Below are 17,585 nucleotides of genomic sequence, written 5' to 3' on the forward strand. Positions count from 1 at the left end.
GATTAGTCTCCTTTCCCTACAATCTATTCCTATTTCCTTCAATATACTCATTAATTTTTCCCAATCAACTCTATCAAACGCTTTTTCGAAATCTACGAAACAGGCAAATACCTCCTGGTTGTGTTCTATATTCCTCTCCATTAATAATTTCATTACTGCAATGGCATCACGCGTACCTCTCCCCTTCCTAAACCCAAACTGATCCTCCCCTAAGCAATCTTTTGCCATACTCTCTATCTTTCTGTTTATGACCCTGAGAACAACTTTAGCTTTGTTAGATATCAAACCTATCGTCCTGTATCCTCACATGATGTAGCCTTTACCTTTTTCGGAATAGGAACTGAAACTGATCTCACAAAGCCCTCAGGCCAGATTCCTTTCTCATAAATACTACGGATCAGCCCATATAGCCTCTTCCTACCTCATTTTCGTAAGCCTTTTGAGAGTTCCGCGGGAATGTTATCCACCCCCACGGCCTTATTTAGTTTCATCTCCCTTAATGCCCTTTCTATCTCATTGTCTAGTATGCCTGAACCATAGCTATCTTCCTCTACGTCATGTTTCTTTTCTATGTCTAACTTTGTTGGTCTAAGCTCTTTACTATACAGCTCTTCTATACATTCCTTCCATCTTTCTTGGATCTTTCCTGCGTCAACTATTACCTCAGCCGGCTTATCTCTAACTGCTATCGTTGATCTCCCCTTCTTACTCCCCGATAAAGATTTAACTTTGCTGTACAGCGCACCGATTTCATCCTTCCTCTGCAGACTGTCCATATCCGCGCACTGCGTATTCCACCATGCTTCTTTTGCTTTATTTTTTGCCCGCCTCAATTTATTGTTCAATTCTCTGTACTTCATTATGCCTAATTCTGTATTAACATTCTTCCATTTCCGCCGCACATCCATCTTTGTAATCATCTCATCCGTGATCCATGGTTTCCTAGTCCTTTTAGCGTTAACGGTTCCAATAGTGTCTTTTGCGCCTTTAGCAAACCCTTTCTTAATACTTTCCCATTTTTCTTCGATAGTACTTAGCTCTTTACCATCCTCCATGATTTCCTCTATGGCCTTTTTGTATTCCTTCCTTTTAAAACCATTTAATGCTTCCACATTCCATTTTCTAACTCGCCGCCCCTGCCTTATCTTTTTGAAATGGACGCTACATTTCATAACAACTAAATTGTGGTCAGAGGCCGCATCCGCTCCCGGGAAGCTGTGCGAATTTATCACAATGTTCCTAAGCCTGTGTCTAACCAGGATACATTCTATCTCATGCCTCTCTGAGTGACCTGGCATATTGTGTGTATACCTGCGATTTTTGTGGTGTCTAAACCAGGTGTTGGTGACGATTAGCCCCTGTCTCCTGCAGAATTCAACTGCTTTCTACCCGCGGTCATTCCTCGTGCCCAAACCGTAGTCCCCGACCTCGTCACCATTTCTTCCTTCGCCTACCGTCGCATTCCAATCCCCCATCACTATCAAATGTTTCCCTACAGGAACACACGCGATTATGGGCTCTAACTGATCGTATATCCTATCGACCTCTTATATATATATATATATATATATATATATATATATATATATATATATATATATATATAAACACAGATGTAGATTTTTAGAATATTGAGACAAAGAAAGGACACTCACAATTTGTTATTTGACGTTTCGACAGCTTGGCTGTCGTCTTCAGAATTAATTTGTGCGTCGCCGAAGAGCGTTCCATTTCGAAGATATTTTATACACATATATATATATATATATATATATATATATATATGTCTTCCACCACGTCAAGGTTGTAGTACGGGGAGGTATATATATATATATATATATATATATATATATATATATTTATATACATATATATATATATATACCTCCCCGGACTACAACCTTGACGTGATGGAAAGGCTTGTGCGTTCCGATGACCCCTATAGCTGTACTGGCGGGAGTAATAATAATTGCTCCTGGTAGGGTCACCCATGCCAGATAGGTCGACGGTTAAGAGCCAGACGAAAGGTAGTCCACGCAGGGTCTGTTCCTCAGTGAGGCGGCTGCAATGGCGTCTGAACCCAGTGGGGCGGCCAGTAAGTGATGGTGTCACGTCAAAAACACTATTGAGGAAGGCAACGGGAAACCACCTCAACTATCATTCCCAAGATTTAAACGATGGACAATACAGAGATTTTGAGTCCTGCCAACTAAGGGGCTCGGCCCAATCGGCCGTGTGTCGTGCCCGGCAGCGGCGAAGGCAAGGCTTCCGCGGTTGTCATGACACGAAACTTCGCAAGGGAAAACGAGCAGCAGCAGGAAAGAAGACGCAGGAGAAGAAGACCAAATTAATTAGAATAGGAACGTGGAATGTTAGGACAATGATGAGGACAGGTAAACTGGAGGATATTAAGCGAGAGAGTGAAAGGGGAAATATAGATATTTTAGGTCCATGCGAGGTAAGATGGAAGGTTAGTGGGGATTGCTGGAGGGATAATTATAGAATAATATACAGCAGCGGGGGCAAGAGCCAGCGAGAGGTTACCATAGTATTAAATGAAGAGGTTGGAAGAAGCGTAGTCAACTTAGAAGAGGTAACGGATAAATTATTAATAGTAGAGATAAAAGCAGAACCGAACTGGTTATTTTTCAGGTGTACACTCCACCGAGCAACCATGCGGCGGAAGAGGTCGATAGGATATGTAATGTGAAAGTTAAAAAGAGGTTTTATTTTGCTCTAGTTAGACCTCATTTGGAATATTCCTCAAGTATTTGGGATCCTTGGGAGAAAATTTGGCAAAAAGAATTAGACAAGGTCCAGAAAAAATCCGCTAGATTCGTTAAAAATACTTATATTAAGAACACAAGTGTGGCAGGTCTCTTAGGGGAATTAGGCTGGGAACCTCTTCAAATTCGGAGAGAACAAGCGAGACTTAGACTTTTAGTAAGGTTCAGAACAAACGAGTTTAACTATGACACTGAAGGAATTATAATGGCCCCACACTACTTAGGTAGATCAGTCCACGAAGGTAAAATAAGGGAGATAGATTCCAAGACAGATAGGTACTCATTCTTTCCCCGAACAATCAGAATTCATAATAGCAAGAAACCAAAATCAATTTAAAAATATTAAAAACATTGAATTTACAAGTCGGAGCAAAGTGAAACACTGCAAAGCTTTTAGGTGTACTTTCAGGTTCATGTGTATGTAAGATATAGATTGAGTGTTTGCATGCGTGTGGGGTGTAAGTGTTCTTGCATGAATGTATGCCATGTTTTCTTTGTGGATATATGAATTTGTGGTTCTTGCATGCGGTTTTTTTTCTTTTCTAAATTACGGTTGGTGTCCCTACACCCCCCGCCACACGCCCTTGCGGCGGCTTGCGGGGTATTAAGTAGATGTAGATGTAGATCTGAAGCCTTCCCTCTCATCGCATCGGGTACCCCTTGATCGCTCAGGGGTCCATGATATTACATGAGTCCATATACTAATATTTTCATAATTTCCACTTAACTCTATTCGGGTTTAAAGCAAAACTTGATGCAAATTCGTAGGCCACATATCATCCGCAATTTTCAATGATAAAAAAATCTAAAAAATCACTGTTAACAAACAACTCTCGTAGGTAACTGCGGCAGCTGGCGAGCTCATGAGGATTCATTGGTTAGGCTCGCACCCCGCAGAGGTCGCTCGAACGTTCTGTCGCGGAGTTATGTACGTGGGTCGGATTCTTCAAGGACACACCTCGTATTGTCAAATCTGGACAAGTGTTAATCCAATGACAGAACTCAACGTTTGAAAAGCATCGAAAGAATGTGAATTGGTCTCGTATTTTTATCATGAACACAGATCTGCTCCTGAGTTGAAGGCCTTAGAATGAGAATACTTCTGCAAAAAGATGAGTAGTTTAATTATGCTCAAAATTTGTGCGAAAAGTTCGGAAATTATACGCAGATGCATGCTTGATATTCAATGGTAAACACAATACAAAAATACCCTGAATTAATGAACTTTCACGTATCATATTAAATTAAATTCTTTTATTTTAGAGAGAGAATTTCTTTTACAGATTTCGCAACTAGGAAATATAAATACTGAGGGGAAATATATGTACCCGAATAGGCAAATAGAGATCTGCACATAATCATAGAAGCCTTTCCGATCACCCATTCCCCTTCTAAGTTCTCCATACCTGTCGGAGGCTGCAGACAGTGTGCCTGAGAGTGGTGTTCAGCGGCTCCTCGCCCTCCGATGCGTTCTTCCTCCTTATGGTGAGCACATAAGTATTGATTACGGATCCGATGGCATCAACGACATGCACCGGCAGCCGGTTCGCTCCGACTCCCAGCGTCGTGTTTACCGACCTACAGGGGAATAGGGAGAATCAGTACTTTACAATTACCTCATTAAAAATACGTATCCTGAGTTTACCATGCTCAGTTTGGCACCGCAGACCAATTTAAAGTGTTACACTTACCCTACATATGACATGCAGATAAGTAAATGTTCTCTAATGCCTTCTACGCATAATATGGCTACGCTATATGAATTTCAAGGAAAACTCCCACAAAGTAGAATAGTAATAAAGATATTATTACTATTACTGTTATGACGAGTAAGGTGAATGCGAAGGCTTTGGAGGGTTAATGGCTGGGTTGGCCGGAGGCATGGCTAATTTTTTTAATGTTCAGTCAATATGCTTCAATTTGCGGCCGCTGAGACGATTTAAAATAGTGTGTCCAGCGAGTAACCTCACGTATCCCAGGAAACGAGGGAACCCTCACTCATCCACTTTCCCCCCTGACGCAAAAACTAAATGCCCACGGGAATTGCAATGGTGCTTTTAGTGATGGGGGTGGAGATTTCCGTTTTCGAGTTGAATTAATGGAATTTAAACCATTATACATCGTCCATAAATAAAGTTGCGAACATTCAAAGAGGAAAATTTGATTCACCGTCTTGGTTAAAAGCGAGGAGGAAATACGAATTTTAAAAAGAAACAAATAGAAAGGATCACGTGATTCAATTGAAACCGAAAACACCAAATACGTATTTTTGTCCCAGTTCAAAACTCAAGTTTCTCTCATTTTTAGATTTTCCTTAAAACTGTTTATAATATTTATTTAGAAGTAATTTTTAAAACTGATACAACTACGGCAATAGTTATTTCATATTAGATCAGTATTTTTTCGAAATTTCCTGATTTAGTACACGTACAGGTTTCGTCCGGAAAATAAGTGTACTGAGCTCAGGAAAAAAAATTTATTACACTTTTACATATCTTAAGCTAATATTCCTCAAAATAGGACCCTTGTGAGTCGATACACTTGTTCCAGCGGCGTTCCCATTCCTGGAACGCTCCCGCGAAGGCATCATCGGGAACCTCTCGAAGACACGTCGTCACGGCCTCTTTGACGGCGTCCAAAGTCCCGTATTGCGTTCCTTTCAAACTCCTCTTTATCTTCGGGAACAGAAAGAAGTCCGGTGGTGCCAAGTCCGGGCTGTAGGGCGGGTGCGGTAGCGTTGCCACGCCGTGCTTGGCCAAGAAGTCCGACACGACAAGCGCGGTGTGAGACGGCGCATTGTCGTGATGCAGCCGCCAGATGTTTTTGATCGCTGGCCGGACGCGGGCGACTCGTTTTCGAAGCCTGTCGAGCCCTTGGACGTAAAATGCATCATTTACAGTTTGTCGTTCAGGCACAAATTCGTAGTGGACGACTCCCCTTTGGTCAAAAAAGACAATGAGCATCGCCTTGATCCGAGATTTGCTCATACGAGCTTTCTTTTGACGGGGTGATGATGGGGTGTGCCACTCCGCACTTTGTCTCTTCGACTCCGGGTCGTACTCATAGATCCACGTCTCGTCACCCGAAACAACGTTCTATAAAAAATGTGGATCATTTTTGCAGTGATCCGCAAGTTGTGTCGCGATTTCCAAACGATTGAGTCTTTGATCATCACTGAGCACTTTCGGCACCAACTTTGCAATAATTTTTCGCATCTGTGATTGCTCCCTAATAATCTCGTGCATTATTGTTTTTGGCATATTACACTGCTCTGCTATCATCCGAATACTAAGACGACGATCAGAGTTCAGTACATCGCGAATTTTTGCACATTTTCGTCGGTGAGTGTCGTTGATGGGCGTCCAGGCTGTTGTTCGTCGTCGACCTCTTCTCTGCCCTCCACGAACATCTTGTGCCACCGAAAGATCATGTTTCTGGACATGGCTGACTCCCTGTAAGCCTGGTTAATCATACCGATAGTTTCGGTAGACGATTTGCCAAGCTTTACCGCAAATTTGATGGAATAACGCTGCTCCAAAAACTTCGGCATCGCGTTCCGTGACGTGGGTCGAGCGTGGAGGTTCGCGTTAACAGAGCTCCTCACTACACCACAGCTCAGAGCCGACTGCCTTTTTCAGCGTCGCTTGCCAACATACCCCCTCCCATCGCAGCCCGTCAGAGCGGTGCTGGGCGCCCCTGGAGCGGCGGGAAAAAATCAGTACACTTATTTTCCGGACGAACCCTGTATATATTGGTAAGCGTTTGCCCACTATGCAGAAACATATAACGTGCGAGTATTTCTGCCTCGACTACATTTAAATCAACTTGATTTCCTGTTTAAGCGTTGTGATAGTTAAAAACGTCTTCACGTCCTTCATGAATTCCCCATTCTATCCCTCAAGACAAGTAACTAGGTGCCTGCCATGTACTTCGGGATTAGCCGCTCTGAACTGTATGATATCGCTCGCGCTACGCATGCACGTCCTAGCTTTCAGTTGCGAGTTGTTAAGTATTGCCGAATGAGAAGAACTGGTAAATTCTCCAGTCAGCCTTTTTCCTGGAGTCACCTCCATAATTTCGCGTTGCAAAAGGTTTACTTTCTCGGAGACCTTAGCGATCGATACAAAATGACCTTGCGGAAGGAGAACCTGAGTTAAAGGAAATCACCAAGGAGGTACCAAACCTGAGTACCTCAGGTTTTTGTAGCATGACATTATGCCACGATATCAAGATTGAAAGATTAGGAATCGCTGTCATACCAGGGGTTTGTGTGATAGCCCCACGAATGTTTCTGCATATGGTTGTTGAAGAAGTTGGCCACTTGAAATTAGTCCCAAGATGAAACGTATTATACCCATTCAAGTCAGAATAAATATTTTGATGTTAACGTGGTATCGCATGGAGGATACTACATTTTTGAAAATTGACGTTTTAGATGTAGACCATAGGTAGTCAATAAATGATAAAAGTAGCGAATGACATTTAATGGATAAGACTTGGGTTTACCAATCTGAGTGAAAGAATACAATTTTTCAGATATACGATATAGTGAACTCTTTTCCTTACAGAGTATACCACGTACCTACTAGAGTCAAAACATATACCTACTGTGGTCTGGGACTGTAATGTAAAGTCATACAATTTAGAACTTTCTTAGAAAGTATTATCGCAATGCGACAATTGAATTTTTTTAACGTTAAAAATCGCTGGAAAAAAGGAAAAAATCAGGAATTCCCATTCGATTTTAATTATCTTATTTAATGCCACTGAGCACGTATTTCAAATGAAAATTAAACCTTGCTATAAATTTTAAATGTTCATGGTGTATATCAGTTTTTCAATTTAGTATTTTATTTGTACCAAATTTGTATTTACTGAAACAATCGTGCGGATATTAGTTACATCATTGTGCCGCGCATTGCCCGCGGAAGGCTCATTGTGAGCCGATTAGTGAGTTTAAACCAAAGATTGCTGGGATTTTGTCGGGAAATCGGAGCGGACTTCGTTGATTGAAGGTCTGTCGTCTCATCGTGTCAGGTGCCCCATAATCGCTCCGGAGTCCATTTTACTGCCCAAGCATAGCTGTTTGCAGGTTAAAGGAACACGCTTCGAGGGCTTAGCATACGAGGTCGCTTCAAAAAGTATCGCGACTTTTGTGTTTTTTTTCAAAAATTATATACTTATTCATGAATATCTATTTGCTCCCCTTTAAAGTAATTCCCGATAGATATTATACATTTGTGCCAACCTTTTTTCGAATCCTCGAAGCACTTCAAAAAATCATTTTTTGTGATCTTGTTCAGCTCCTCCTTCGATGCAGTCTTTATCTCGTCCATCATAGTGTAGTGTCGTCCTTTCATGGCCTCTTCAGTTTTGGGAACGGGAAGAAGTCACTGGGGGTCAGATCTGGGGAATACGGTGGCTGCGGCATCATTTGTGCTGTTTTTCGTTAGAAATTCGCGCACAAATAACGATGAGTGAGCAGGGGCATGATACAAAAGCCATTTTTTGTTCTCCCACAAATCCAGGCGTTTGGGGCGGATCGCTGCGCGCAAATTGCGCATAACTTGCAAGTAATATTCCTTTTTCACCGTTCTACCCGGTGGCAAAAACTCAATATGCACCACACCTCTTCAGTCGAAGAAAACTGTAAGTAAAGCTTTCACATTCGACGGGACTTGGCCCGCTCAATTCGGTCTTGGCTCGTGCTGCAGCTTCCATTGGGATGATTGAGCTTTAGTTTCCACGTCATAAGCATAAATCCATAATTCGTCACCAGTTATACACCCTCTGGAGCAAATTTGGGTCTTCGCGCAAATTTGAGTCCAATACCTCATTAGCGTTAATGTTAATGCGTTGCTGTTTTTGGTCGAAATTAAGCAATTTTGGTACGAATTTCGCGGCGACCCGTGTCATGCCCAAATCATTGGTAAAAATCGAGTGGCACAAGCCAATCGATATGTTTATGTCCTCAGCAACTTCTCTAACGGTGGTCCGACGGTTGGCCAATACTCCTTTCTTCACTTCATCAATGTTTTCGTCTGTTGTTGACATGCTCGGGCGTTCGGCACGCTCTTCGTCATTCACATCTTCTCGGCCCTCTGAGATCATTTTGTGCCACCGATAAACGTTGCTTCGGTCCAAGGTAGCTTCTCCATGTACCACAGTCAACATTCGGAATGCGCTTGCGCACTTACTATCGTTTTTCACACAAAATTTCATACAGATTCTTTGATCCATTTTTTGGAACTGGTAAAAATCGAGACAAACCAAAACACGTCCAAGCAAAACAGCTGTCAATAATTAACTGAACATTCAAAATGGCCAAACGTTTGGGCATAGCGAGACAAATAAGCACAAATGTAACGCCGCAAAAAATCTAAAATCAAATATAAGTAACCCGTGAAAATTCAAAATTTGTGATACTTTTTGAAAAGACCTCGAAGTTGGTAGGCAAGAGCACAAGTCATATGTTGGGATAAATAAAGTATCATCCAGCGCTTTTTGTCACTTAAGATTAGGTTATTCCCTTGAGATCCCAAAAATAATAGAAAAAACATACACTTGCGATAAAACAACCTATAGCCCACGTAGATTTAATAAAATTGGCGCCTCGAAATACATAAAAGATAGTAAGGTGAGTGAACGTAATGCACGTGCCTCTGTTAGAAACGGAGAAATTATCACAGACAGCGTGAAAAGGGGAAATATTTTAAACAATTTTTCCAGAGCTTCCACGGTAAAGATACAAACGCGCCAAACGAACATTCACACCCACCCAGGGAACACATGAGCGATATAACACTGACCAAGAAGAGAATAGAACATCTGCTCCGTAATATCAAAGCACCTGATCCCGAAGAAATGCCTGTTAGTATAGTAAAGTAATTATCAGAAGATATTATAGTTTTTTGAAATTGTTTTCTAAAATTAATAGAAAAAGGCTCAGTACCTCGCAACTGGAAGCTTGCCTTGATTCTAAAATAATTCTACGGGGTTACTAAGTAATTATTTAAGAATTACGTTGACATCAGGTAATTTTCCTGGTGGCGACGGTCAAGTGTGATCAATGACCGGTCAATCAATCAAAATCACTCTTACAACGAACATACATACATACATGCACAAGAAGAACAGATAGGAGACAAAATATTCCTGCATGCCTCGTACAATAACACTTCCACATCGCATGCAAACAAACTTCCATATCACATGCAAATAAACTTCCAGTTCACATACAAAATGCCGTCCACATCACATACAAACAATATTTTGATAAGTACAACAGTATCAATGACGTTTATCACCCAGTGGCTGCTTGACACTTATTCTTTAAACTCCTAAAAATTGGATGGAAAGGGCTCAAACAAACCTCCAGGCAGCCGGTTCCAATCAACAACAGTTCTTTTCAAAAAAGAGTATTTTTTCATATTTGTTTTTTGCGTTCTTATTTTTATTTTAAAACTGTAGTCGTGTTTTCCCTTAAAGTTATGTTTTTTATCTCTTTCCGTAAATCTTCCCACGCTTCGTCCTTTTTAACAATTCTATGCATCGCGCCCAACCTACTCCTTTTCCTTCTATTTTTCATTCTCTTCCATTTCAGTATAGCCAACATTTCTGTGACACTATGTGTTATTTTGTACCTTCCGAGTACATATCTTGCTGCCTTTCTTTGAACATTTTCTATCTTTTTAATATATTCCACCTCATATGGAACCCATACTATGGACGAATCTTCTGGGATAGGGCTGACGAGTACCTTATATGCTTTTTCTTTTGTGGCTACGTTACTTCCTTTTAAATTTCTCATTACTGCTACATGGGATTCTTTCTCCAAAGAGGGTGCAAATGTCCTCTTCTGCATTCTTTTTATTTGAAAAATTTACATGCTTACTCTTACTTATATTAATGCCTATATTATTATTTGTAACCCAGTCACCAAGGCGATCGATGCCATTTTGTAGTATTACGTCGTCATTTACATGCTCTATCCGTCTGTATATAATGCAGTCATTAGCAAAGAGTCTTATTTGGGAATGAAACATGTTTGGTAGATAGTTTACGTAAATTAGGAAGAGTAATGGCCCTAGAAGGCCCTGTACCTCACGACTGGAAGCTAGCCCATGTAACACCCATCTATAAAGGCGGTGATAGGGATCAACCAACCATTTACCGACCCCTTTCCTTAACATCGATCTCTTGTAAAATATTGGAACACATTGTCACTGACATTATGAGATTCTTGATAGTAGGAAAATACTAACCCACAACCAGCACGGATTTAGGGAAAGCAGATCTTGCGAAACATAACTAGGTCTTTTCATTCACGATATACTTAGATCGAGAGAAAACAACGCACAAGTCGATGCAGTAATCCTAGAATTTAAAAATTCCTTCGATAAAGTACCACACAATAAATTGTTCCTCAGACGGAAATGCTATAGTATCAATGAAAAATAATAAATTGGATTAGAGGCTTCTTCTCAAATCGCAAACAAATAGTAGTCATCGATGTGTTGCGCTCAGAGGATAGCGTCCCCCAGGGAAGTGTAATAGGGCCTCTTCTATTCTTAATATACGACTCTCTCGTACATTAATGGCTTAAGCAGACACGTTGGTAGCAATCTGTGGTTATTTGCTGACGACACGGTGGTATACTGGGAAATAAGGACCCAACCAGATCGCGAGCTACTCTCTAGAGACTTACCGGCAGGCCTGTAGATACAATCTCAGATTGGTGTAAGAAATGGGGATTAATGCTTAATATAGACAAGTGTGCAGTTTTGAAATTTTGGAATTTGCGGATCCGCTTTTAACGAACTCGGTTTCATTAAACGGGTGGTGGGGAAGTGCAATGAAAAAGTTAAAGAGAGGTGTTATATTGCTCTAGTTAGACCCCATTTGGAATATGCCGCTAGAATTTGGGATCCTTGGGAGAAAATGTGGCAAAAGAATTCAATTAATTCCTCAGAAAATCCTCCAGTTTCGTTAGAAATTGTTACAATAAAAGCACAAGTGTGGCAGGTCTCTTAAGGGATTCAGGCTGAGAGCCACCTGAGGTACGAAGAGAACAAGCGAGACATAGACTTTAAGAAAGGTCCAGAACAATCGACTTAAACAGTGACACTAAAGGAATTATAATGGTCCACACTACGCACATAGATCAGACCACAAAGATAAAAGAAGGGAGATAGATTCCAGTATAGATAGACACAAATACTCATTCTTTCCCCGAACAGTCAGAAATCTAGTAAGACATCGAAGTCACTTTATAAATATTGAAAACATTTCATTTACAATTTGGAACAAAATTAAGTACTGCAAAGATGTCAGGTACATTTGTAGGTGCATGTGTATGTCAGTTTGTAGTTAGTGTGTTTGCATTGTTGTGGTTTGTAAGGGTTTTCGCATGAATGTATACCATGTTTTGTTTGTGGATTGTATACATTTGTGGCTTTTGCATTCTTTTTTTTCCTAATTACGGGTGGTGCCCCAAAACCCCCCGCCACACGCCCCTGCGGCGGGTTGCGGGGTATTGTTTAGATGTAGATGTACACTGCGCCTTAAGTTTTGAAATTCTAATAAAAGCTCATGATCAACCCCGTCAAAAATATTAGATAAATTATTCGTGTCGCAGCCGTTTGACCGAATCCCCGGGGAATTTGACTGCCAATCTATATTTTACCTACCAGCAGCATTCAAACATTGGACTAGGCCACCTGGGCAGAGCCACCTGGTGAGCCCTCGACCAACTCCGTTCAGGACTGACATTGTTTAGTTTAGGAGATGTTACAGCAACTGATATTTTAACATGGTTAGGCCCTTGCCAAAATATATTAAAATCAATACGAAGTAACAGAAGAAAGGTCAGGAGATTATTTAATATCTATAATGTCATTCGAGGAGGAATTCAAACTTACTCATTGCACGACATTCGAGCACCCAAATGGGTGCATGAATAGCTCAATGAATACATTGCTGATCACTGGAGTACTCCGATGAATATATGTGTACCTGATTGAATACTTGGTCATCCGTGGTTACTCGATGAGCTCAGTCACCTGATTACTCGCTCGAGTACTCGGATACCCGAATAACTCAGTTGAATACCCAAATTCTTGGCACATCTAATTGAGTACCATAAACGAACAAATATACGGGTTCTAAACACACCTCAGGTGTACACTCAGGGGTTAGATGGTAGAGGAAACTCCATGGCCTCGATCTCGCCCCAAAATAAAGACGACTATCTATCTATCAAATGAGTACAACACAAGGTCAAATAGCTTAAGTTAATACCTGAGAACTCGGATGAATAATGGAGATCTTCCGCTATTCATCCTTACGAAAATGCGGTTACCTACAGGGGTATAATTCATGCAAATATTTTCGAAAACTTGTGATTGGGTATTCGATATTATTTTCATACGCGTTCCTGAGGTATTTTTCGATTCCCTGCCTAAATAATCGATCAACCATTTGCCAGTTTTTACTTGTTAGTTTCTTTATTTGATTACATATACCATATAATAGTTGGCGTGGTAGTTCAGGGGGGAGCTTGTGGATTATGTTGGATTCCCGAACGGAGGGATCGGGTCTGATTCCCGGGCACGCCCCTCTTGGCTCCCTCAGCTTTAATCGATCTGTGAGATTTTTCGGGTACCAGAACTTCCTGCGGAACCACAGGGAAAGGAATTGCCCCCTGATGTATCAATTTCACACGCCCTATGCCTTAGTACTGGGTGAACTCTCTCAAACCGACATTCGGGCGGATTATTGTGTTTACGTTTTTCATACCCCTTACTAAATCTCCGTTTGAAAAAGTAACGTTTTCATTATACTACATAATTCTGATTTGAAAGGATAATAATTCAATAAGCCGACAATTGTATTGCTTTACTCGTCGAATACATTAACCCACATTTTTTTAGAGTTACACAGAAAATGAAAATTCTGTTATAAATGATATTGAAAAATTTAATTTTCATAATTAATAGGATTTTTTTAATTTGAAAAGTACTAATTAGATTTTAATGCGTACACACAAGAAAAAATGATCGTACAAAGGTTATAAATATGTAAACCTAAATTAAATTCTTTGAACTAGCATTAATGGTACATGAATTCGTATGTTTTGCAAAAAATTAAACTTGATATCCCCTTTTTGATTTTTAGGCAGTAGTGTCAGTATAAAGTCAGTTCGACAGAAACCCGCATTTAGTTTAGTGCACCATTATTTTCGGTAGTCTTTCGTAATATTTACTAAGTTGGTTAAAAAGCAATTATAAAAAGTGCGACTCTGAATAATTTTCGTAGAGGTAGGGCTTTCAAGGAAGGCTTAAAGGCTTATTCTACGAGGGCCGCGTTTTAACGTCCCATTCGACGGACGTTGTTCTTCACTTTGAAGTATTCCCTAAATACCATATGAAACAGGAAAACACGTACGAGGTCTGCCCTGAGAGGATCCAGCCATGTAATATTTTGAGAAAAATAACCTAACTAGAACAAGGTATTGGAAATGAAAAATAGTAACTTTGTGATTCCACTGAAAATTTTTATTACGAGACGACCCGGGTTTCGACGCTTAACGTCGTCTTCAGAAATTTTTCAATGGAATCACAAAGTTACTATTTTTCATTTCCAATATGAATCGATTCCATTAAGTTACGCCGGAAACCATCAATTAGAACAAGGTAGGCCTTAGTCCCCTTCGAAGCACTCCCCTTGGACCTAATGCGTCAAGAATTTCGAGCTGCAGTAGCAGAGGAATGGCTAAAATAAGTATGAGAGGTCTCAAGAGGGGTACTTCGAAGAAGACAAGCCTTATTGTTCTAGGCAGGCTACTTTTCCCAAAATGTTGCGTGGCTTCTGGACAGACCTCGCATTCCCTGTTGGCATTCCTTCATATTTCCGAATGCCTCCATGCCAGGCAGTATCACGCGAAATCGTTCGGCCCTAGTCTTTCTTGTCTGATTTATGAGTCTCGCTTCTTCAATTATGTTGGATTAATGACCGGAGCTACCCCTCCTTCACCTTAGAAAATATATGCTCACCCAGCATGCTTTTAATTTACGTCGAACCGCCGAGAAACTTTCAAACGTGCGCTATTTGAATCAGGGATTTCAAACCTGAGACAATTGGCGAGAGCAAAGGAAAACCGACCTCATATTTCCCATGGATCAAATCCCCACCATGATGGGAAGAACGATTAGAAAATCTCCATTCTCTAATCGTTCTTCCCATCATGGTGTGTGTTATGCACCATCTTTTAACCTTCTAACATCATGCGAATCCAATTGCACCTTTCTAACATCTCATATTTGACTGACGAACTCGCAAATATTATCCATCTGAGCGAATCTCCTCCTACAGTGGGCTTTCTGGTCACAAGCTACTCTATTTTCTTCACAAGTCAACATTTCTCAAGAGTTTAAGAGGACTACTAACGTTCTACCACAGATCGAGTGTAGTTACAGATCTGGTAATTACATGTGATCATAAAGAACAATTTTCGTCGTAAAAGCAGTAGTCTTTAAAGTATTCTTTTCCAGCTTATTTTCTGATTCCGCATGTTGTTGAAAATTTCAAGTGTCTAGGCCTCCGAAAAGGTTTCATTGAGAGCCTATAGAGTTAAATTTACGTTACAATGGGCAATAAGAAACTGTTATCGCTTATTAAAGGTAAAAAATAATATTTGAGATAGCTTTTGTCTGCCATATTTAATCAGAGCATATTGATTTGGCTTGTTTGGAGCTATCAATAATTTAAAAGGGGAATGAGAAAAAAGAGAAGAAGTCCCGCGATATTACTGAAGAATTCATTGCTTAAAAAATGTTACACTATATTCATGCTTTATGATGATTGGAATGATAGCAAATTATTTTTGGGTCTTATTCAAAGCAGTCACATGAGAGAAGGCAATAATATCCTCTTCATCTGAAATAAGAACTTAACATGGAGTTCACCAATGCAAGTGATAATACACAGTTCACGCAAAACCTAAAAATGCAGGTCCAGTCGATGCTGCCATGCGTTTGAAAATTAATTTGAAAGAAAAGTGCGTACATGCAACCAAGAAATGGCAAAATTTTATGCAAGAAATGTTCTCTTGTAGTCCCGTACGCTTGTGCATCAGCTAATATTTTTCATTCGCCGCAAATGATAATTGGTTTCCCAAGTTGACTGAATGCGATAGTCATAATGACTTACGATTCCTGTCAGTATATTTTTCCCATTTTAACGCTCAGTATACATATTCAGTACTCTTCTATCGATCATATTTACCCGATTTCCAATATTTTTTTAGTTCAATATTTTTTTGCTTCACCTCACGAAGAATGGCGTTTGCCGTAAGTAGAGCTTTTACATGTGATTTTACAGTTGTATGTAAATAGTTTATTTAACTTCTATAGCAGGCTATGGACGAGATATAAAATTGTCATGCACTTAATACAATTAGAAATCAAAATTAGCAACTATGAGATTGACCATTGAAAACATACGAACCATACTGTCCCACTATTGGTTCTAGGGTACACGATAACTTCAGCGTTTCTGTGTACAATACGAGCGTCTCGTATCTATTGTCCTCCCACCACCATCAATTTACCCACTTTACGGAGACCTTTACTTAGCGACATAAAAATCTTTCCGTGTCAAATAAAACTATTTACTTTCTGAACTGCCAAAGACTTGACTACATCAAGGTGTCCAAAATTGAGAGAAAAACTTCTGTTAACTTCACGCGCAGGGCCCATGGAGAAGTCGTTCATCAACTAAGTCTGTGCGGGAAACGTCTTCATCAGCATTACGTATAGAATATTTACAAAATAATTATAGGGGATGTGACTCTCTTTCTGTCGTGACTAATTGTACAAAAATATATTTTTAGAAAAGACAATATATTTCGCCATGTCCGTACAGGGCGTTGGCCGCGCTGCTCCAACGGTCAAAGAAAGAACTCACATGCTATGGCCAAGGTGGTCCTCAAAGCGGACCGACAGGCTGCATCGCATCGGACTGGCCGAGATCCGGACCATGGTCATTGGATAGGGCACTTCGACCATGTACTCTGTCCAGAAGGGGGTAAATGGTGGCTCCATGGAAATGTTCCCCGGGTGGATCTCTAGGTGCCGGAGGTAAGCTGTTGATGACTCCTCTTCCGGTGAAATCAAAAGTGAATAGGAAGGAAAGTGGAAATTCACGATTAGAAACGATCATGCCAAAGCCAGTGGGTGGAGGGCCAAACGCAACTTCGCTTAGAATATCTTTTTAAATTAAAAAACAGCAATCAGGGAGTGCACATTGTCTGATTTTTTTAGAGGCTTAGACCTAGAGAAGTAGTTTATTAAAAATTTTTGTACAGCATTTCGACGTTCATCTGAAGGCAACTTGGTCCTTGCCACTCCACTGTCTACTGAATCCTGAGGGTGCCTTCGACTCAATTTTCCAAAGTTACAATTCGGCGATATCGAATCGCTGCTACGGCTCCGAAACCAAAACGAACATATTTTATGGAACCCATATTAATTACCAAAATCTTGGTTGCCTGAATTGTGCATTTATTTGGCCAAATCCTCGTGAGGGAGCTAGCCACGCCACGATTAAATTTGGAAATTGAAGTCAGGAAGCCTGAGCGCAAACGGCGGAAAAACTGACCGCATTTTCTGGTTTTTGTGGCTCTGCAGTCGCCCTCCATATTCACCTGGCAAAACCCTCCGCTCAGGCTCGATTCTACTGAACACTATACTTGTATAGCTTATGCAAGACAGTGATAGTACAATAGAGAGGAGACTATAT

General features: G+C 40.5%; 1 protein-coding gene across 1 annotated transcript in view; it reads right to left on the reverse strand.

Moving 5' to 3' along the window:
- Positions 1-3,837: 3,837 nt before the first annotated feature.
- LOC139687070 (tubulin polyglutamylase ttll-4-like) overlaps positions 3,838-17,585 on the reverse strand; it is a 269,846-nt gene continuing 256,098 nt past the window's right edge. The window contains exons 11-12 of the mRNA XM_071584174.1: positions 4,193-4,364; positions 3,838-3,888 (exon numbers count right to left, since the gene is read on the reverse strand). Of these exons, the coding sequence (XP_071440275.1) occupies positions 3,838-3,888; positions 4,193-4,364 (223 nt within the window). The remainder of the gene's footprint in view (positions 3,889-4,192; positions 4,365-17,585) is intronic.

This window comes from Hetaerina americana, unplaced genomic scaffold (genome assembly GCF_022747635.1).
Source record: "Hetaerina americana unplaced genomic scaffold, ioHetAmer1.1.p SCAF_16, whole genome shotgun sequence".
Taxonomy (NCBI): domain Eukaryota; kingdom Metazoa; phylum Arthropoda; class Insecta; order Odonata; family Calopterygidae; genus Hetaerina; species Hetaerina americana.